Here is a 23,018-nt window from a genome sequence, read left to right as displayed (position 1 = left end):
CTCTCTCACTCCACTTTACCCATGAGCTGCTGTTGAGGCAAATTACTTGTACAAGAATCTATTTCCATGAAACATGACTTAAGGCTGTGGTGACCAACCATCCCTATACATTCAGCACTGAGATTTCCCAAGGTGTAGGAATCTCACTGTTTGAACCAAGAACATCCCAGACAGACACACCAGGACCAGTGGTCATCCTAACTCAAGGAAGATATATATTTGGATCTTGAGCTTTGTCTCCATGACTTTGGGTAATCGGAATAATACTGATTTGGTGGCGTGCTGGTAAACCAGCTATACACACACACACACACACACACACACACCAAAAAGAAAACAAGTCTTGATTTGCCATATTTGCCAATTTTGGTGGGGTCTGTAGTCACACTATGGCTGATTTCAAGCTACCAAAGGTCACTTTAACAACCAGCTCACAATTGCTATGTATTTAACAACTGGCTCTTCCACGCCAGTACAAGCCAGCTCCAGTATACAAATTCCCATAGAAGAAACAGAGAACTTTCCAAAGCTTTCTCATATGTCCAAATAAATGGATACAGAGGGCAGAAGATGCAAAACTTTGTTACTGAGTTTACTCTGAAGCAAATGAATTTAGGTCTTTGTAAAGAATATAAATTTGAGCTCAATGAGAAATGGCCACAGAAATTGGTTTTGAGAAAAGAGTTTAATTATTATCACTGTGACTGCTTCTTGTGGGCCTCTGGAAGGCTACCTTTGAACTTATGGAGCTGTTACCAGCATCCCTGGTAAGTTACAAGGCATTTGTCTCAAATTCCCAACACTTGCGACAGCATGTGACTGCTGAAGAAATTGGCCCAAATTATTTTGCCCTGAGATTTTTCCCTGATAAGGAAGCTTTAGGTTGAAAATCATCTCACAATGTAGCTGCAAGCTTCTCCCTGACTTATCACAATGGCTTCCTTAAGACTCTTTGAAGCTTTAAATTATTGGCCTACTTGTATTTCAAATTCATCCATCCCCTGAGGACAATGGTAGAATAGATTGGAGCACTGTTAAGCGAAATGTCAGCAATTATTAGATGTGCTTAAAGTTTTTCCCCCCATCTTCTTTATTAAGTGCGTGAGTGGGAGGAAGCTGTGGGGTGTGGGGATACAGGGATGAAGGTTTGGTAATTCTCAAAATGGAAACAAATTTTTAGTCCGATGTAGGAAGGGAAAACTGTAAAGGCTTGGATTGTTTTAAGGAGATAAAGAGTTAACCAGGGATTTGATTAAGGCACTTAAGAGGATAAAGCCTGCAGGAAACAACTGATCAATTCTTTCTTTTTACAGTGTCTCATAATCTGAGAACAAGAAGATCACTCAATGAGACTCACAGCTTTTAAATTCAGAACAAACAGTAAAAAGAAAATTTGTCCTAGAGTTCCATAGCCATCAACAGAGAGTAAGACTATAAGAGGTCAGTGGGTCAAAAGCTAGAGAATAAAAATCCTATAATTGTTCTTTTCCTTTATCAAATTAATATACATTTATTATTAAAAAACTTCAAAAGTTAAAAAAAATGCAATAGCTCTTTGCATTCTGATGGTTTTCCAGTCTTGTTGTCAGGTGTCCCCTTCTGTTGTTTTTATTTTCTAATAGAGTTGTGATCATACTGTAATTGTGAAGTCTGATTTTTTTCCTTAATGTATAGCACAGGAGAGTTTTATGAAAAGAACCATGTCAAGTTCTGAATGTTATTAGTCCTTGCTCAGAGGCAACACGAAAGGTCACATTATTTATTGAGTGTCAACTATGTGATAGTCACTATGCTAAATCTCATGCCACTGTGTATTAGCAATGTCAGGAGGAAATTTACTTCTTCTTTTGGATATAAAACATAATTCACTCTGTAAATGATTTCACTGAACATCTACCAAGTACAGTTACCATGTTAGATGCTGGAGAATATAAACCCATCCTGTCCTAGCAGAGATTAGGGTCTGCTCATCAATTATTCAACCATTCATTAGTTGTACAAATAACAATCGAGTTTGTATACTGTGAAAAACTCTGCCCTTTCAGATTAGATTCATGAAAAACATCTTTGGGAAGGAGAGGAACTAGTTACACATAATTAAAGACAAAAAAAGTGAATGATACTTTCACATCTAGTTTGACTCTAATAGGCAGATATAAACTTATACTGTCAAGTTGATAATGATAATGACACCAATGATAATAGCAATCACTTATATATCACCATGTGCCAGGTACTGTTCCATATATTTTATGTAGGCTCCAATACTCAGCATGGAGCCCAGTGCTGGGCTTGAACTCATGACCCTCAGATCAAAGCCTGAGCTGAGATAAGCATCGGTTGCTCATCTGACTGAGCAACCTAGGTGACCCTGTTCTATATATTTTACATAAAATATACACACAGTGTATGTGTGTGTGTGTATATATACATACATACAGTAACTATTGGATCTTCAGTATAACCCTATGAGGCAATGTTACCGTATTTTATTGAATTCAAAACTTCATTGGACATTAGATACATTCTGATTTCAGGACTTTTATAATTGTGGCAAGGGACTATGTCTCACATTTGATAAAATGTTACTATTACCCCCATTTTACAGATGAAGATAAGGAGATGGAGTATCTGACCAGTACTTGAACCCTGTCAGCTTAGTTCCAAAGGCTATAATCTTAACCAATATCCCAACTGAGATAACACTTGACCCAGAGGCATTCAGAGAAAATACAGGCTCTGTAAATCAACTTGGTATGGCCCAGGCCAAGAGAAATGGAAGAGAGAAATCTGTAGATGAACTAGATGATTGTGGGCTTCAGTGTTGTTATCAATGGGTAAGGCCTTGTGATACCTGGCTTGTGAGTTCAGAAACTGGGTTCCAGTCCCACATCTATCACAACCACATGTGTGACCTTGGTGATGTCATTTTATCTTTCTGCACATATTCTGTCTTCTGTAAAAATAAAGGTAGGGGTGGTATAATTCAGTGCCTTTCAAAATTTTTGGACTGCAACCCACAAAAGGAAAGCATTTCACTTTCTGTTGTAGGACACATATATGCATATGTGCACGTGCACACACACCCACCTAACTGAAACCAAAGTGTCAAAACAATACTTAATGTTGCTTGTGAAATGTACTCTGATGTTTTCTCATCCCTTCCATCCCATTAAAAAATTGTTGGTTGCAAGTCATTAAATTGATTTCATATTCACTAATGAGTACTTTGAAAACAACTCATATAGATGCTCCCTTAAGCCTCTCTCCAGTTAGGAAATTCTATAGCATAGGGGACTCCTGGGGTGGGGGTGGGAGCCAGAAACCTCAGGAAAGAGAAAGTTGACCCTTCTGCCTTATAAATAACTCATTTTCTTTTTAATTGGATCGTGTTCTTACTACCTTCAGCAGAAAGTTCTCATCATTAAACCATTTGGCAAATACCACTTTAGGGCAAAGATTCCTATACTTTGTTTCATGGCACGTTCAGTGAGAAGTTAATTGGTATGCCTGAAAAAGACTTCTCTAGTCACGTACCTATGTAGAAGAGCTACTGACTTTATCTTCTTCTTAGTATTTCCATGTAGAGTAAAAGCTGCAACAATTTCAACAACAAAAAAGAAACTTTCTTACCTTTATAAGCTACTGTTTTTCTAATCTTATTGACCCCAAAGTGATTTTTTTCAAGGAAGAGTTATTAACATCATATAGAACATTAATGTTCTGAGGAATATGGTTGGAAAATGCTACTTTGGGGTATTCTAGAACTGGTAAATTATTTTACATTTTTATTTAAATTCCAGTTAGTTAATACACAGTGTTAAAGTAGCTTCAGGTGTACAATGTAGTGATTCAGCACCTCCATACATCAGCCCATGCTCACCACAAGTGCCCTCCTTAATCCCTAGAGTTAATAGTCTGTTTCTTGGTTCACTTTTCTCTCTCTTTTTTCTCCCTTTTGCTCTTCTGTTTTCTTTTTTTTTCTTTTAAAGATTTTATTTATTTATTTGACATATCACAAGTAGGCAGAGAGGCAGGCAGAGAAAGAGTGGGGGAAGCAGGCTCCCTGCTGAGCAGAAAGCCCGATGCGGGACTCAATCCCAGGACTCTGATCATGACCTGAGCCGAAAGCAGAGGCTTTAACACACTGAGCCACCCAGGAGCCTCTTCTGTTTTGTTTCTTAAGTGGTATGGTATTTGTCTTTCTCTGACTGGCTTATTTCACTTAGCATAATACTCTCTAGCTCCATCCATGTGGCTGCAAAATGTAAGATTTTGTAGAACTGGTAAAACATTAAGGCAACTCTAAGTTCTTCTCACTCTTACAGAAGGGTTTCTACCTTTATTCAAATATATAGTTATCCTTGGTGAATTAAAACTTAAACTAGAAGCTCAGAGAACCAAGAAAATTGACACAAAAAGATCTCAGTCTCCTTTAAAAATAGAAAGCTTTTAAATTCTTAAGGATAAATTCTTGAAGATAATTTTAAATGGACAATTTTCAGACTACCATTCCAGTAAATACTCAAGAAAGTACTATCTTGATCATTGACATATGAAGACATGGGCACTATACCTTCTTACTATATATTCTTTCTAAAAAAGATTTTACTCATTCATTTGAGACAGAGAGAGCACAAGGAGGGGGAGAAGCAGAGGGTGAAGAAGAAGCAGACTCCCCACTGAGTTAGGAGCCTGACATAGGGCTCGATCCCAGGACCCTGAGACCATGACCTGAGCCGAAGGCAGACGCTTAACCCACTGAGCTATCCAGGCACCCTCCCCTACTATATACTTAAATACATGTATTAATCCTAGCAGTGTGATTCAAAATTGTGTATAAACACAATATATTTAATTTATACGATTTTTAAAAAATCACACTGTTACCAATTTCTCCATTTTCTTGGTTTAAGTTATTGAAGTCAATTACAAGTGGTAGAGGGGCTCCTGGGTGGCTCAGGGAGTTGAGTGCTAACTTTAATTTTTGGCTCAGGCCATTATCTCAGGGGCGTGGGATCAAGCCCTGGGACAAGCCTGGTCGTGGGCTCTGTGTTCAGCTGCAAATCTGCTTGGGGTTCTTTCCCTCTTCCTCTCCTTCCCCCTCTCTGCCTCCTCCTGCATGCTCTCTCTTTCTCTCAAATAAATAAATATATAAAATCTTTTAAAAAGAAGTGGTAGAATATTGGGGTGTCTGTCTGGCTCAGTCTATGGCGAGTGTGACTCTTGATCTCTGGGTCATGAGTTTGAGAACCACACTGGGTGTAGAGGTTACTTAAAAACAAAATCTTAAAAAAAGTGGTAGAAAACTAATGCTAGAATTAAAGGTAAGCTAGTGTCTAGCAATGGATAAGGGTCATATTTTACAATGTTTTTCCTCTTCTCATTTCTCTCAGATCTAAGATAAAAGGAACAACTTCTTTAACAAGTAGAGATTGGGCCACCAAGAAAAAACAGTGAATACTTTTATTTAGTAAAAGCCTGCCTGTCTCTACTGAGAAAAACACAGAGACAGTTGGTAATGTAATTTTCAAAGGGGAATGTGTGTGTGTGTGTGTATGTGTGCGTGTGAGAGAGAGAGAGAGAGAAATAGAGGAAGAAGGAGTGAGAGACAGTGAGCATGTTTGGGGGGACAGTTAGTGGCTCACATATACTTCTCTTTGTAATTTCTAAGCCTCAGAAATCATCCTATTATTATTCCTAGTAACCTGGAAGTGAAGTACTCGACATTCTGTCAATTCAAAATCATTTAATATGGCCTTAGTGGTATTTTTTTCAAACATATTTTTGTTTTTTTGAGGGGGGAAAATTCTTTTGCTTTCACAGAACACAATTTAACAGCAAGTAAGTGACATCAGAGATACCCTGCCTCAAATGTGGGTTTGATGGGGCACCCAGTTTCGGGAGCAGGTCTCTGACAGTCCATGGGCCAGTACATATCAAAGCCATACAAAGGTAAACATCCCTTAACAGAGCAGTTCTGCATTTAGGCATTTCTCTTGTAGAAAGAATAGGAGATGTTTGTAAAGGTGCACAAAGGATGTTAGTCACAAAGTTGGATATAATAGTGAAAGATTTGAAATGACTTTAATATTGAGTAATTCAGAAGTGTCTCGGTAAATCCAGCACAGCCTGAGAAGGGAATACTACCCAGCCATTTAAGAAATTACTCTGTAGAGGAATATTTAAACACACAAAAATATTTTTATTACAGTTCTAAGGGAAAAAAGAAGGTCATAAAATGGTAATGTGTTTTTATTCCTGTTTGATTTAAAAGAAGGGCATCTGAATACACACGCATACACACAACCCCTGAGAGAAAGACAGAAAGTATATGAAGTCCATTTTTTATGGTGGTTCTCTCTGAGTGGTGGGATTATGGGTAATTTTTTCCCTCTGTACTCTCTGCTTTCTAAAATTTCCTTTGGGGGGCATATATTAATTACCTCTGTAATTTTTTAAAAAAGGCAACACAAAGAAATAGTCTTCATTCAGTCTTTAGTCTTGCATCCTATTTCCAATATCCTTTACACCAAACCAGCATTTTTTGATATTCACAAGCAAAGCTTCTAAGCATATATTGATATTGCACATGAGTAAGAAATTGGTGACTCCTAGGGCTGGCTCCATTTAAGCAGGTATATGAGTGTCATTCTGAGCGTCTGTGTCTATTAGCCTGACCTTTCTGGAAGTGGGCACTGGTGTGATATTGTTTAAAAGGTGTAAAGATGCTCCACCTGGCCCTTCAGAGTTCTTCCCTCACAAGTCAGAGATTATGGCTGATGTTCTACCCACAGAGAGTCATTCCTCAGACTTACGGCTTTTCACCCTATTAAAATGCAAATAGCACAGGAGAAGTACACATTAAACTTTACCTGTCACCTGGATTAAATAACGTATCATTTTCTGAAAAGAAGTTTTAATGGGGAAGACATGGGAATTTGGGTGGGGCAGGCAGACGGAATAAAGGATGAATGAATACACCTGGCATCTGAGGAGTAATTAATATTCATAAGCGTGATATTTTTGTTTATGGCTTCTGAGTTGCTTACAAATATGTTATCACTTTTAATCTCAATGAAATCCAATAGAGTGGCAGTCACCAAGGTGACTTAAGCAGATCAGACATTTGGATAAGTACAGAAGACAAAATACTCAGGCCTCATCATCATCCTAGAGGTACTCCTAGAAACGGTGATTCCACTTGATTGTGCACATAGCTTTCACCTGCCCCTCCTTTCTGCCCATCCTAAGCCTGTGCGATACTGTCCAAATAACGACTGCATGCCGTCGTTAGGTTAGTAAGGTTAGACCCAGTCAAGAAGTAAGACAATTTCTTACTCAATACACTGTCTATGTATAACAAAAAGACAGGACTATTGCCTTCTAGGCATTTTTGTTTTAAAGGACAAGAACCAATTGGAGATACATGAACATATCTAGTCAAATACTTTAAAATGTGAGCAAAGGGGCACCTTGGTGGTGCAGTAGCATCCGACTCTTGGTTTTGGCTCAGGTTACAATCACAGGGTCATGGGATCGAGCCCCGGGTCAGGCTCCACGCTCAGCACGGAGCCTGTTTTGAGATTCTCTCTCCCTCTCCCTCAGTCCCTCCCTACTGGGCATGTGTGCTCTTTCTTTCTCAAATAAATCTTAAAAAAAGAAAAGCAAGTTAAGATCTCTTTCTCAATCTATGGGAAATGGAAAACAAAGGAAAGAATGATAAGATGACAATAAAAGAAGGTGGCAGGAGGGTGAAGGGCAATCATAAAGAATTACTTCCTGTCTAAAAGACACATAAATTAAACGACAGTCCAGTGTTGTGCCTAGAACAGACTCTGGAACCAACCTGGGTTTGAATAATGGCTGTCAGTCAATCTCTGTATGAGTGTGCCTCAATTTCCCCCATCTTTAGAATGGCTATAATACTAGCATCTACCTCAGAGCATGCTATGAGGGTTAAATGAGTTCATATTTGTAACATTGCCGTATTTGTAATTGCCTTAAAATGATGGTTAGGCTCTCATACATACTCATGTATGACAAGAACTATGCCAAAATGTTAGCAGATGTTAAACTCCATGTGGTAGAAATATGGCTTTTCAAATAGAAAAAACCCCACAACATCTACACTTTTGTAATCAAAGGAAGAGTGGTAGAAATTAATAACATCAATCAGAGGACAATAGGAGCTTGACAATTTAATATGTACTGTTATATTAATAGGATGTTCCAATGGTAAACCATCCATTACCTAAGGCTGTTACTTTCAGTATTTATTATAAAATATGTAATATTTATCAATAATATATATTAATAATATAACTAGTGACACAAATATAATCAATAAAGGAGTAAAGCTTAAGTAAAGAGAATGAAGACTGGTCAAGGATAAAAGAGCAGTGAGAATAGTTAGGGAGAGCAAACCCAACAGGCTGGGCTTTCAACTTGGAGGCAGAAAGTATTTAATGAATTACGTAGAGATAAAGAATTATAGATTCCCAGTAACACATATTGAATGATCCCGTCATAATTACACGGTATCCTAATTACCAGCTTACGAAGTGAACCGCTATAAACAGAACTAAAGATTCAAAAATATTACCAAAGTTAGCACTGGAGAACACACTGCAGGAAACAACTATGCGTTAGCTGAAGACTAGACAAAATGATCTAATCGGACCTCCTCTCCCAACCCTCTAGATTCTCCGCACCCCCCCCCCCCCAAAGTTGTATCTCAGGATGATTTACGCCTCCAGTGCACTTGGCAGAGATGATTGTAATTCAGCTCTTCATTCTTTGCTACCAAGATGCAATGAAGACATTATGCAATGAAAGGTGACAGCAACTTACTGGAAAGGAAGTGCTGGGACGCGGGCCCAAAGTCCCTGTGGGCTTCGTGCAGCTGCCTGATGCGGTCCTCAACAGCCACCTGGGAGGAAGAGGAGAGAAATGATGTTCTCTCATCACATATAATGAGGAGCAATTAAAAACAATGTACCCTTTTCGGTAAGATCTTTTGGGCCTCAAAAGCTGGAACACTAAAGCAACAATTTATAACCCCGGTTTTAATATCCGCTTACCATAGATGGCCTCTGAGACACATTTTTATCAAACCAAGGCCAAACAGAAAGGATTTGCTTTCTTGATAATGTTATAATGAGATTTCCCCCCCCCACACTCTTACTCATTGGCAGACACAAACGAACTACTTACTACTCCAATGAGCACCATCAAAAATGTAAACTCTAAATCTTCCATGCAGAGGTTAGGGAGGTTGTCATTCCATGTTCCACATGATGGCTAAAGGAGCTCAGAAAAGGCATATGTTTTGTCTTAGTCTGTTGTTTTGGACTCATGTATTTTGGAATCCTATTGATGATTGATGGATCACTGAGTGATAATTAACAAGTAACCAATAGTTGATTTTTACTCAAGTATGAAAGAAGTAGAGGCAAGGCTTAAATACAGGCTATGGGGAGAAAATGAGATCAAAGAAATTTTCAGATTTTAGTTTTTAGGAGACTTGAAAATTAGTACGAAGTATATCTTTAGGTGGCATGAGATAAAAATTACCACTCTTTTTTTTTCTCTATTAGGTTTTTCTGTAATACATGGACACCATCCTGATAGCTTAGTGAATTCCATTCTGGGTGGGGAAAAAGGAAGAATTTTATGGGTGAAATGGTATACTTTGCCATCTGGCCTTCTGCCAGCCGGGTATTAGTGGTGACCCCAGGTCTGTAGGCTCCATAAATCTGGATCTTAATTTGGTTCTGAAAAGCCCATGCTAAAAAAGGGGTTGATCAGTTCCTGCCCAGAGCCAGCAAACTTGGAGTGAGTTTGCTCCTATGGTGTGGATAATTCCCTGGAGATAAAATGAGTATTAAATGGATCAGAAATCTGGCTCAGGTAGTCTGATCTAAAGCCGACTCCGACCTTGCACTATCAGTCAAAGGCCTGACATAGATTGAGAACAATCTTCCTTTTTTTACCTTCTCCAAGCCTTGCCCATCTTTGCTGGGACCAAATATTTGGCAAAGCATGTGGAGTTCCAAACAGTGCAGGATTTGCCTCACTGTTACACTCACGAAAGCATGAAGAACACTTCAGACATCCTTCCCAGTCGTATGACCCTGCGTTACCAACCAAACTCAACCTGCCCGTCCTGCTATATTCCATCCAGTGTAACACTTGTAGGACTTGTTCTTGCTGTTCCTCCTCTCTAGACTGTTCTTCTCCCCCTCCTCTTCCAGTTCAGGTCGTTCCTATATTTATATGCCCCCTTTTCGAGTCCCCCAGGGTTGGAAGTGCTTGCTTCCTCAGCATCCTCACAGCACATGGTGTCTACTTGGAGCACATCTATCCTACCATCTCTTTGAGTCCCATGGACGTGAGTATCTCCCACAATGCACTGTGGATTCCTTGATAGTCGGGACTATTCTGGGCTTACCTCTCTTGCCCTATGCTTCCTTTGGCAGGATGCCGTGAACCCTGAACACCCTAAGTGGCAACAAAGGTTTAATGACTGGTTGAACAAACTAATGTGTATGGCTGACTGATAGAGACAGACGGATATGGGGGAATAAATCAGAATGTGTATTGACACTGACTACACTCTACATGCCCCTGGGTATATTGTTCTATTGTTAACTTTCCTCATCTGTAAAATGGGACAATGATATGCCATACCTCACAGAATTTTTGTGGGAAATGGCTAGGACACGTGATGTGTTTGGCCTGTTTTCTTTCATACGGTGATTACTGAATGAATGCTAGCAACTACTGTTATGTTGCCTTATAATTAATATATGGAGAGGAATAGGTTATTGAAGGCAAGGCAATAAATGTGACAAAAAATGGCTAATATGTTTTTAATATTTATTTATTTGAGAGAGAATGTGTGCATGAGTGGGGGGAGGGGCAGTGAGAGAGAGGGAGAAGAGAATCTCAAGCAGATTCCATGCTGAGTGTGGAGCCTGATGTGGGGCTCCATCTGAGATCATGACCTGAGTGGAAAGGAAGAGTCAGATGCTCAACCGACTGTGACACCCAGGCATCCCCCCAAAATGGTTAATATTTATTAAGTACTCTGTTCATGGCAATATGAATTAACTTATTTAAATTTTCGCAGTAACTCAGTGGTAAGAATTCATAGTATCTGCCCACTTCACTGATGTTGGAACTAAAGCATGAGAGGTTAAAAAATCAACAACAACAACAACATTTGACTAACTTTAAATAGTAAATTGGCAGAGCCAGGATTCAAATTCATTCTGGCTCATGCTCTTAACTGCTATTTTAAGGATAAAAGTTGAAAGGCAAGTATTTTATCCATATTTAATCTGCAGCTGGCCTTTCCATTTACTAAGTGCAGAAGAAATCTGGTGTCCACAACTGTGAAAGTTTAGACATTGGTATATTGGTATATTTCAAGGTCAGTTCCTGGTCATAAAGAAGGTGATGCCATAAGATTATAGAGAACACATGCAAATGAATGTTTAGAATATGTAGTTGTTTCTATATGCAGAATGGGTCATTTCATGAACAAATTAATCAAGAGATGATTGTGAACGTTTTGGGGGTGGGGAAGATGGGATGAGGAGTCACTGGGACGTGGACAGTCATCGGAGATGTTTTCACATCCTAAGAGAGAAATCCCAAGGGGAATATGTGATAGAGGGGCGTGACCATGTCACAGGCCCTGCCCCTGGGCAGTGATGTCGGTAGCTTCAGAGCAGCCAGGCGGAGACAGATCTGAGTCCATCGGAGACCGCTCATCTCTGAGGGGTGTTTTCTTCTTAACTAAGGAGACCTCCAGAGGTAGTTTCCCTCTACACACAATATCGTCAAGAAATGAAAAGGAGACAGGAGTGAATTCTCATCCCAATAACTCAAAGTTAAGAAAATGCATCAGAGAGACTGAAATTAAAGCTGTGTCATGAACTGAAATGAAAAATTTAGGAAACAGTCTTAGAATAACTAAAGAGGGTGCCTGGGTGGCTCAGTGGGTTAAGCCTCTGCCTTCGGCTCAGGTCATGATCTCAGGGTCCTGGGATCGAGGCCCCCATCGGGCTCTCTGCTCACCAAGGAGCCTGCTTCCTCCTCTCTCTCTGCCTGCCTCTCTGCCTACTTGTGATCTCTCTCTGTCAAATAAAAAAATAAAAATCTTGCAAGAAAAACTAAAGAATTAAGCATACAACATTTCTTTTCACAGATTATCTTTGGAGAAAGGTATTGCATGGATTGAAAGCACGGGTGAATAAACAAAGACATCGTTTTCAGAAAGAGAAAACTTTGAAGTGTAGCTTCCTACTGTAGCTACAGTGTAGCTACAGTGTAGCTACCTAAGAACAAAGGCACTTTATTCTGTGAGCAATTAGGCAAGGAAATGAAATCTGATCATCTTCTGCAACAATAAGCCCCATGCATTGGACCTTTCTAAGTGGCTGTGTTTTGAACCATTTGCAAGTCCTCTATACAGACTGGGGAGCAAAAGCCATAATTGATACACTGGCACCTTGCATTCTGGCAGAATTCCTTTTTTACTCGGTTAATTCTCTTTTCATTTGACAAGTATCTGTTCAACCTGAAAGAGACACATAAGGAGCAGTCTCTGGTTTGGGGACACAGAGAGGTTTGGAGGTGAGGAAGAGGGAGGGGTAGGCCAAGGAAAGGCCTGGGATGAAACATGGCTGTTGCAGGGGACGGTGAGGCACAGTGAGCTAGGTGTCTTGGAAGCAGAGTTTGAAAGCAAGGCATTTCAGACTCGGAGACTCAAGATTTCCCTGGCAAGGCCAAGGGAACCAGGGAAGACGTCTGCACAGGGACCCATGACTTGACAAGCAGCTCGGGCTTAGGAAGTTGAGTCTGGCAGCGAGGCCTTAAACAGATTCAAGAGGGACTGGAAGGTGAGACCAGGCAGAGGCTGTTGCTCTCACTCAGGTGTGGGGTGACATGTGTTGCATTAAGACTATGTGGCCTGGGGGCGCCTGGGTGGCTCAGCAGGTTAAGCCAGTGCCTGTGGCTCAGGTCATGATATCAGGGTCTTGAGATCGATCCCACGTCGGGCTCTGCTTGGCGGGGAGCCTGCTTCCCCCTCTCTCTCTGCCTGCCTCTCTACCTACTTGTGATCTGTCTATCAAAATAAATAAATAAAATCTTAAAAAAAAAAAAAAAGACTGTGTGGCCTGGAGTGGGAGAGAAGGTGCAGATAAGGAGGTGTTTTGAAAGAAGGAAGAACTGATTAATTTTGGGGCTGGAACTTCATTTTGGAAGAAACCAAGAGAACGTCTGTATTTGCAGTGTGGAAGACTGGGACGATAAGGATACTGGTGATGGAAATCCCAAAAGTGGGGGATGGCATATGGCTGGATGAATTCATATGGAACATGATGTGTTTGACCTAACCATGAGATTTTAATTGGAGGTGTTGAGTAGAGCCAGTTGGAGATGAGCAATTTGTCTGTCATTAAAGGCAGGAAAGGCAAGTGAGAATAAAAGGGTTGGGACTGAGCATTAGAAGGTGAGCAGGGTAGGAGGAGCTAAAGGAGTAGAACTAGATTCTTCAAAGAGATAGTTTCTTCTGAATGAACAGGCAACACCTCTGTTTTCTTTCTTTCTTTCTTTCTTTCTTAAAATATTTATTTTAGAGGGGGTGAGGGGCAGAGGGAAAGGGAAAGAGAGAATACTCAGACCTCTCTCTGAGCCTGGAGCCAGACATGGGGCTCTATCCCATGACCCCGAGATCATGACTTGAGCTGAAATGAAGATTTGGCTGCTCTACTGAATGAGCCATACAGGCGCCCCGACCTCTGTTTCCTTTTATAAAAAGAAATACAAGTATAACATCTTTCGGGAAGCATACATCCTGTTTCCACTATTAGATCATAGATCATGAAGGCTTAGAACTGGAAGAATCCTTATCTATTGATACACAAAGGTCTATTCTTTAGAACTATCCCAGATGGGCAAAAAACTGCCATATGCTCCTTGAGTACTCATAATCTAGTTTGCAGTATTCCTCAGTAAAAGCATGTCAGAGAAAATTTTTTAAAAAGGTCTTTTTTCTTGTTTTGTTAATTTTGGCCAGTCTAACTGGTGTAAGGTGATATCTCAATGTGGTTTTAATTTGAATCTCCCTGAGGGCTAATGATGATGAACATTTTTTCATGTGTCTGATAGCCATTTGTATGTCTTGATTGGAGAAGTGTCTGTTCATATCTTCTGCCCATGTGTTGGAGAGGATGTGGAAAAAGGGGAACCCTCTTACACTGTTGGTGGGAATGCAAGTTGGTGCAGCCTCTTTGGAGAACAGTGTGGAGATTACTCAAGAAATTAAAAATAGAGCTTCCCTATGACCCTGCAATTGCACTCCTGGGTATTTACCCCAAGGATACAGATGTCGTAAAAGAAGGGCCATCTGTACCACAATGTTTATAGCAACAATGGCCACGGTGGCCGAACTATGGAAAGAACCAAGATGCCCTTCAACGGACGAATGGATAAGGAAAATGTGGTCCATATACACTATGGAGTATTATGCCTCCATCAGAAAGGATGAATACCCAACTTTTGTAGCACCATGGATGGGACTGGAAGAGATTATGCTGAGTGAAATAAGTCAAGCAGAGAGAGTCAATTATCATATGGTTTCACTTACTTGTCCTCCATGATATTTGTTATGGAGGACAAGGGGTGTTAGAGAGGAGAAGGGAGTTGGGGTAAATTGGAAGGGGAGGGGAATCACGAGAGACTATGGACTCTGAAAAACAATCTGAGGGGTTTGAAGGGGCGGGGGTGTGGGAGGTTGGGGTACCAGGTGGTGGGTATTGGAGAGGGCACAGATTGCATGGAGCACTGGGTGTGGTGAAAAAATAATGAATACTGTTTTTCTGAAAATAAATAAATTGAAAAAATTAAAAAAAAATATACAACACAAAAAGATGTAAAAAAAAAAAAAGGCCCTTTTTTTTTTTTTTTTTTTTTTTTTAATACGCTCCATGAGGATAGAGACATATCTTTCTTTCCCTACTATATCCCCGGTGACTAGCACAGTACTTGCACATAGCAGATATTCTAATTATTAGTTGAATGAATTAATGTACAGTTTATTCAAGAAGTATCACCCTAACAACTGCATTTTGCATGAAGAATTCCCTATTGTGTGATTCCCAGCAAAATTTTTGGAAAGACCTCCCTTCTCCCACAACTCCCTTCCTCCCTCTTTTCTTTCCTTCCTTCTTGATGATCAAAGTTTAAAAAAGAAAATCATTGGGGCGCCTGGGTGGCTCAGTGGGTTAAAGCCTCTGCCTTTGGCTCAAGTCTTGATCCCAGGGTCCTGGCGCCTGGGTGGCTCAGTGGGTTAAAGCCTCTGCCTTCCGCTGGGGTCATGATCCCAGGGTCCTGGGATAGAGCCCCGCATCAGGCTCTCTGCTTGGCAGGGAGCCTGCCTCGCCCCCTCTCTCTGCCTACTTGTGATTTCTCTCTGTCAAATAAATAAATAAAATCTTTTTTAAAAAAAGGAAAATCATTTAGAATGACTGGTCCTACAATACTGGACTCAAAAAATTTTATGGTAATAATGTGCAAGGCAAAGCAAGAGCCCAAATCTCCTTCCTATTTGTTTTGTTCAAATTTTTAAACAATCATATTCGAGAGCTGTGAGGACTATATATTATTCACCTTTGCTTTCTCATTTCAGATGAGTTCTGTAGGCAGTGGACTGTTTGCAGAGACTTTCCTTCTTTCATGCCTTTAAGAAATGTTTCTTCATTCATTCAAAGGATACTAGGATGCAAGTTACTTGCTCATGAAGATACATTATCTTATTCATGGTATAGCACAGGGCCTAATACCTGGGAGATGGTCAATAAGTAATTGATAAACGTGATGAATGAAAAGACTTTTTGAGTTCTTGTTATCTTTCAGGCACTATGCTCAGTATGATTATGGTAGATTAGAGAGCAAAATTTTGGGGATAAGGAATGAACACCAAGTCATTCAACTAAATTGATGATAACACGTTCTATTCCCAGCTTTGACTATTTCCCAAAGCTCAGTCCATTCCACCATGGGTTCTAAATGACATCCTTATTTCATTTTTTCCCCAAATTGCTTTAAATTAAAAAGAGAAGAAAAAGGAGAGATCATAACACTAGGGCTCCAAGAAATGATTTCAAGTTAATTCATCTAAATGCAAATGTTACTTAACTTTATTTTCAATTCTCAAGGGCTTTTTCTTTTGACTTGTTAATCACTTTTATGTTTTCGTCTTCACTGGAGGTTTAAGGAGAGCCAAGGAGTCCTGCTGACGTGGGAAGATGCTGCTCAACAACGTGATTTCTACTGAGCATCCCAGCGTTCTAATGGGTGCGTCATGCATCGATTGTGTTTACCCCAGTCTTGGGAAAAGATGTAACTGGGCAGGTACATTTCCATTTTCTGGCTTTCAGTCTGTCTAGACCTTAACTAAATATCCATAGGCATGCAAGAACGAGACTTCACACCTACACTAATGAGCCCGTTTAAAAAAAGAAAAACCACAACAAACAACAAACAAAAAACAAAACAAAAACCGTTTCCTTGTGCCTTGTGCCATGATGATAGTGAATAAATCACTCACATGTACACAAATGACTCTCTGTGGTCTATTCATGAGGGTTTTTCTCTGAAATTTTGCAGTTTTCTGTATGCATGTGTCTGTGTTGGGGAGGCCTTCATAATTCATTCTTATTTCCAAACCCTTACTTGTAAAACTCACAAATACATGCTCAATCATTGTCCTGGAAGCTCTTGAGATGTATTACAGTTTCTGTTAAACTCCTAATTATAATCCTTTTCAGTTAAAATCCATTGTCCTAACTCTGATTTATTTAGAGTTGTGCCTGAAAAAAGAAAAGAAAAGAATGGTCTGAGACAAGATTTGGAACGAGAGCTTTTGATAGGTACAGTTCTGTGGCAGAACCATCCAGGCTTGTTGAATGCAAAGATAGCGGCTGAGTTCTCTTTTCCTTCCGGTTATTTATGTGTTTTCTTGACATTGAGACACCTTTGAGTTAAAAAGAGTTTCTTGTGATTGGCTTCAGAATAGATCATGGGGAAGCAACCAGTGCTAACAGAGCGCTCACAGTGAGGACATAATTATTAGCTGATTTTGGGTGATTTATAGCACGGACGCTAACAGGTGCCAATTGAGACCATCATTCATCCACTTCTCTCTATGTTCCTCTCTCACAGCATTTTTGCCCCTTCTATTGTACATTTCTGTGTTGATTCCCTTCTTTCTCTTCTTTCTTCATCTCTGATTTCTTATTCTCTGTTTTCCCTTTTTTTTCTCCTCCATTCACCTCTCCACTTCCTACTCGCCCTCCCCAGCGGAGTTCTGTACAACCAGCAGTGACTAAGATGAAAGGGCTGTCCCCCTCTGCCGGACAGGTGAGGCGTGCTGTCAGTCGGAACCCAGCCTAGAGCCAGCTGAAGGGCCGCAGAACTTGCCAGCCCCCAAACATGACTCTTTGGCATAAGAATTGTTTAAGCTCCTTAGTTTTTCTGAAACTGCAGGCAGACCCTGGGGAAGCCCTGAAAATGGCAGAAGTTAAGTTTTTTAAAGAGATATTTACATTTATAAGGGAAATTTGCATTTTAAGGGTGGCTCCAGCTCCGCCTTGGGAAAAAGAGAATGACTAAATCTCTAGAAAGCCTTATCAATGGAAAAAACAAAAGTGAAATCTGCATAAGAACCTTACCCTTGTTTACTGTGCTTTTCCTGGCAGCCTCCCCTACCTGACCTATTCCATCCCTAGGCCCCAACATCTCCCTTTTGTCTTCAGCTGCAGGTGGTATTAGAGGTGGTAGCTGGGGCCATTTCCACGAGTTATTCAGTTTTCCTTGGTCTCTCCCTCGTATACATGTTATTTAACTTGTTTGCCTCTCTCCTGCTCATCTGTCTTTTTTTTTTAAAGACTTTATTTATTTATTTGAACAGAGAGAGAGAGAGAGAGAGATCACAAGCAGGCAGAGAGCCAGGCAGAGAGAAGGGGACACAGCCTCCCTGCTGGCAGAGAGCCCTGTGGAGCTCTAGCCCAGACCCTGAGATCATGACCTGAGCCAAAGGCAGAGGCTTAACCCACTGAGCCACCCAGGAGCCCTTCATCTGTCTTTTATTATGGGAGGTCTCCACCAAGAACCTAGAAGGATAGAGGAAATATTCTATTTCCTCTCCCACATAGCCCATGGCTTCTCCGGGAGTATGATTCCCCTTCTTCTTCTTCTTCTTCTTCTTCTTCTTTTTTAAGATTTTATTTATTTATTTGACAAACAGAGATCACAAGTAGGCAGAGAGGCAGGCAGAGAGAGGGAGAGGAGGAAGCAGGTTCCCCGCTGAGCAGAGAGCCCAGTGCAGAGCTCAATCCCAGGATCCTGAGATCAAGACCTGATCCGAAGGCAGAGGCTTTAACCCACTGAGCCACCCAGGCGCCCTCCCCTTGTTCTGACGGACTCCTCCATCCACTGGAAAGAACGGGAGGACAAACGCCAAGTCCTGGGTCCATCGTTAAGCCTTCAGCTCTGCCCTCACTGATTTCTAACGCGTACCTCGGAGGTGTGTTTATTGGTTCTCATGCTCATGCAACTGCCTCCTTCGGTGATAATGGAGTCAGGTTATATCAACATTGAGTTGACTTCATAGAGCCAGGCACCTTCAGGGTATCATTAATTTTAGTTTAGAAAAGCAGCAATCAGCCTCCTCTCCTGCTTCATTTGTCAAAATCTTTTGTTTTGGCTACATCTACAGACTGTGAGGAAAAATGTGATGGGAAGGGAAGAGATCATAGGAAGCATTAATTCTGCCTTTTTTTTTTTTTTTTTTTTTTTGTCTCAAAGAGATAAGAGTTGAATTACTCTGCTCGGCTGATGTAACTGGATGCCGATTTTATCTTAAAAAGATAGGTTCCATTTTAAAAGCTTTCCTAATGTCTGGCATGATGTGGAGCAGGAAGTAAAGTCAAGTGGGTCGCACCTTGCAATGCCATTACATTAAATCATTTGCATATCAGCCTCTGCTGCTTATTCCTGAGCTTCTATTTATTCCACATTTGGAAGATATCATTCTCACAGAAATTTCCCGAGGCCATTGTCTCATTCCTTTCTAGGGGCATTTTGGGCCACAAGTAGCAGAAGGCTCACAGGGTAATTACATAATTATCCCTCCTAGTATTAGCACACGGGAGTGTTCCCAAGGACCAGAAGTGGCAATTTGAAATAATTATCAAGGGACCATATCAGAACTGGTATCATGTGAAAAACAGACAACCTGTATAGCTGCCAGCAGATTCATCCTGAAATATGAAATCAGGAAGACAGATGAAAAAAGATACACCTCCAGTAATTACACATTTTTTCCTGTTTTCTGGTGAAGTTCTTCTATTTTGGGCAATGACATGCTTGTAGATTTTCAGTTTGTTCTACTAGTGACCTTAATAATAATGGTCAACAGGGAGAATTTGCTCAAACATGCACACAACTCTCCTTAACCAAGGAAATCCACATTCCTTAATACCCACACTACCTGCAGCATTTCCAAAGCTCCCTGACCTTGGCTCCCTTCACAGTCAATTTGACCACATATCCGAAAACCTTGTCTGCCAGGAGCCCCTGTTTCCAGTTCCCAGCTCTCCCCCCGGCCGCTGAAAAGAGCCTTTCTCTTGGCTCACTGATGCAGAGCTGTCAAACCAGTATCAGGTCCGTTGGTTACAAATCAATAAACTGGAAGATCTCATCTAGGGCACTTCCAAGTCTTGCAATAGTCGGTCCTTCTCCCTCCTTTGCATATCACAAAACAAGGCACAAGCTAAAGAGGGAAGTACACTTTGTGTTTTTTAACAAAGCACAGAGGCTGGTGCAATGCCCTTCTATTGTTTCTTGGTATGGATTTGTCAGAGCTGGAGTTAAATTGGACAGGTCCTCACTCCCTGTCTCTAGTCTCACTGCCTGCCTGGGCCGCTTTACACTCCTCAGGCTGAGCACTCTCTCACTCCCACCAACCCCCAGCCTCCGCCCCCCACCGCCATACCTTCACCCCAGCTCTAAGGTGGTTTCTAAGCTCCTTGGACAGTCCTAAGACTTCCCTGAACTATTGGAGGTATTTTCACTTCAAATCCAAAAGCTATTTTTTTCAACGTGGCTTTACATGGTATAGAAAACTACAGGGAAAAACATTCCCAAATACAGTGTGATCTTTTATAGGAGAAACAAAAGATCGAATTTCTAGGTCATCACGGAAGTAGGTATACTTCCTTGAGCAATAATCTGAAGTACTTTATGAGATTCTTCCTTTCACTAAAGCAAGAAATCCTAAAATCCATCAGGATATGTGCACTGTACCTTGACTTTCTTTTTAATCCTCAAGTGAAACCAAGACAGTAAAGTGTAATAAAAATGCATATAGCCCCAGGCTTTGTGCCTTAGCAAAGAGAGAAAAAATAAGCTTCTTGACTTAATATGTCTACTGTGAATAATCAGCCACTGCATTTTGGGATCTTGCTTTATAATCTTAACGTATAACAGTGAACTCCGTGTTTGTGGTGTGAGAAGAATAAAGGAGTTTTTCGCTTTCTTTGAAAAAATAAATAAATAAAAAGATTTCCCCAGTTTCCCAAACCAGAGGCATGTGTTAACTTAAAAGAAATGAAACCAGGGGCTGCAATCTCTTGAGTTTTACTAATACATTTTTTTGCATCTTCCCTAAAGTTGTCAATGAAGTATGGGCAAGGTAAGAGAGGGTCCCCCCTCTGCAAAACAATGTGGCTAACATTTGTTTTGGATACCTTCTCAGTCTCATTCCCAGATGCTTAGCCTGTCTGGCCCAAGTCTCGGTTCTTTGTTGATTAATAAATATCGCTAGGAAGATCAATGATTGCTCATAACGGGCTTCCAGTATCACAGCTGTGAATATTTGCATTTTAAGAGCAATTTTAATTAAATAATTAAGCAATTAATTACTCAAATACTTATTGAGTCCTTATAAGGCACTTCGCTAGGAGAGGAAGGGGAAAAAAAATAAATAAAACAAGGAGTCTATTTTCTATGAATTTATGGATTAGATATTTTCAAACAGGCATAACAAAGTAGCTTGGGAAAGGTCTTAATATACCCAGTCATTCTCCAATTTGACTATGTATCACTACTACCTGAGAAATGTCTAAAAAACAGATACTTAGCTAGAAATTCTCTAGAACTTCTGACCTAGTCCATTAGCCACTGGGGCTTGAGAATCTGTACTTTCTTTAAAGCTCCACCAAGGACTCTGACATGTAGCCCATTTTTGGAGCCACAGGTGTAGTGGAAAGGCCACCAGTTCTAAGGGACAGGAAGACTTGAGTTAGAATGTCTTACTAGCTACTTGACCTTCTGCATCTCATCTAAGTGTCTACAGGCCTTAGTTTCCTCATCTATAAATAGAAGTACTGAATACCAGCAACAGTGACAATAGTCACCACAGCTAACATTTATAGAGCATTCACTGTGGTCCCAGTGCTGTGTTTATACTTTAGAGGTAGACTGCGCATTTGAGTCTCTCCTATCAGAAAATAAACTTAATGAGAGTTGGGTATAGTCTATTTCATTCACCTCTGGATCCCCAGGATCCTGGTTGGCACCTGTCTCATAGTAGGTAGCCAATTAAATATTTAAAAGAATCAACAACCAAATGATGAAGGTCCTTCCATTAGGACCATTTTACTTTTTAATTTGTTGTTTTTAAAAAGATTTTATTTTATTTTTTTTATGACAGAGAGAGAGAAAGAGAGAGACAGGGAGCGGGCACGCATGAACGAGTGGGTGGAGGAGCAGAGGGAGAGGGACACGCTACTCTGCAGTGAGCGTGGAGTATGACACGGTGCCTGATCGTACGAGCCTGAGATCATGACCTGAGTCAAAATCCAGAGTCAGAGGCTCAACTGACTGAGCCACCCAGGTGTCCCTAGGACTTTCTTACAGGTGAGCACACTCATGTATGGATAATGAGATGCTGGAAAGAGTGTGCCTGGAGAGTCCATTTCCTATTAGAGACCCTCTCATTTTCCTGGCAACTGGGCACCTGGTGGCTCATTGGGTTAAGCCTAAGACTCTTGATCTTGGCTCAGGTCTTGATCTCAGGTCATGAGCCCCAGCCCCATGCTGGGCTCCATGTTGGGTGTGGGGCCTACTTAAACAAACAACAAACAAACAAAAAAGAAGCCTAACAGCTCTTGAAGTGATAGACTGTGTAGAACGTATTAATGAAGGAAGTTAGTTTTAAGCAAGGCCTTCGAAGTTGGGTAAGAATTTGATGGGCCAAAACAGATGCAAGTTTCCATGTGGTCAGAGCAGAATGAACAATTTTTTTTGGCACTAGTAAAGGCCTGGATGTAGAATATAAGCAGAGGGAAAACTGAATAATGTGAGGCTGGAAATGTAGCTGGGGTTAGATCAGAGTAGTACTTGTTAGTCAGGTTTAAAAACAGAGACTTTGTCATTTATGGGAAAGCGTGAAAACATTTTAAAAAGTAATTATTAAAATTCTCATTACTTTTACTGCATTTACAGGATAAAAAACTCAAGGAAAACAAAGAAATGAAAATCTTTAAAAACCTGTCTCCCCTTTACCACACCTTTCCAGCCATCTTGCTCCCCATCTTGGTGGCAACTGTGAGTCACATTTTCATATTTTACATTATTTTTATCAGTAAAGAAATACCACGGTGAGAGCAGTGAGTTCTAGGATGACCTGAAGCATGGAACAGGTGTAGAAAAGATAAGCTGCCAGGAATCAAAACAAGAGCTGGTGTGAGAGCTGGTTAAAGTAAGGGGACCGGCGGGGTGGGGTGGGGTGCCTGGGTGGCTCAGTGGGTTAAAGCCTCTGCCTTCAGCTCAGGTCGTGATCCCAGGGTCCTGGGATCGAGCCCCACATGGGGCTCTCTGCTTGGCAGGGAGCCTGCTTCCCCCTTCCCCCCACCGCCTGCCTCTCTGCCTACTTGTGA

The 23,018-nt window shown here is 40.8% G+C and overlaps 1 protein-coding gene across 1 annotated transcript in view; it reads right to left on the bottom strand.

Annotated features, from left to right (window-relative positions):
* The window catches only part of DMD (dystrophin), a 1,970,015-nt gene that overhangs the window by 221,107 nt on the left and 1,725,890 nt on the right, over positions 1 to 23,018 (bottom strand). Inside the window, exon 60 of the mRNA XM_059385278.1 lies at positions 8,854 to 8,932. Within this exon, the coding sequence (XP_059241261.1) occupies positions 8,854 to 8,932 (79 nt within the window). The remainder of the gene's footprint in view (positions 1 to 8,853; positions 8,933 to 23,018) is intronic.

This window comes from Mustela nigripes, chromosome X (genome assembly GCF_022355385.1).
Source record: "Mustela nigripes isolate SB6536 chromosome X, MUSNIG.SB6536, whole genome shotgun sequence".
In the NCBI taxonomy this organism is placed as follows: domain Eukaryota; kingdom Metazoa; phylum Chordata; class Mammalia; order Carnivora; family Mustelidae; genus Mustela; species Mustela nigripes.
Note: the sequence above shows the minus strand (reverse complement) of the source record. Positions and strands in the feature narration are given on the sequence as shown.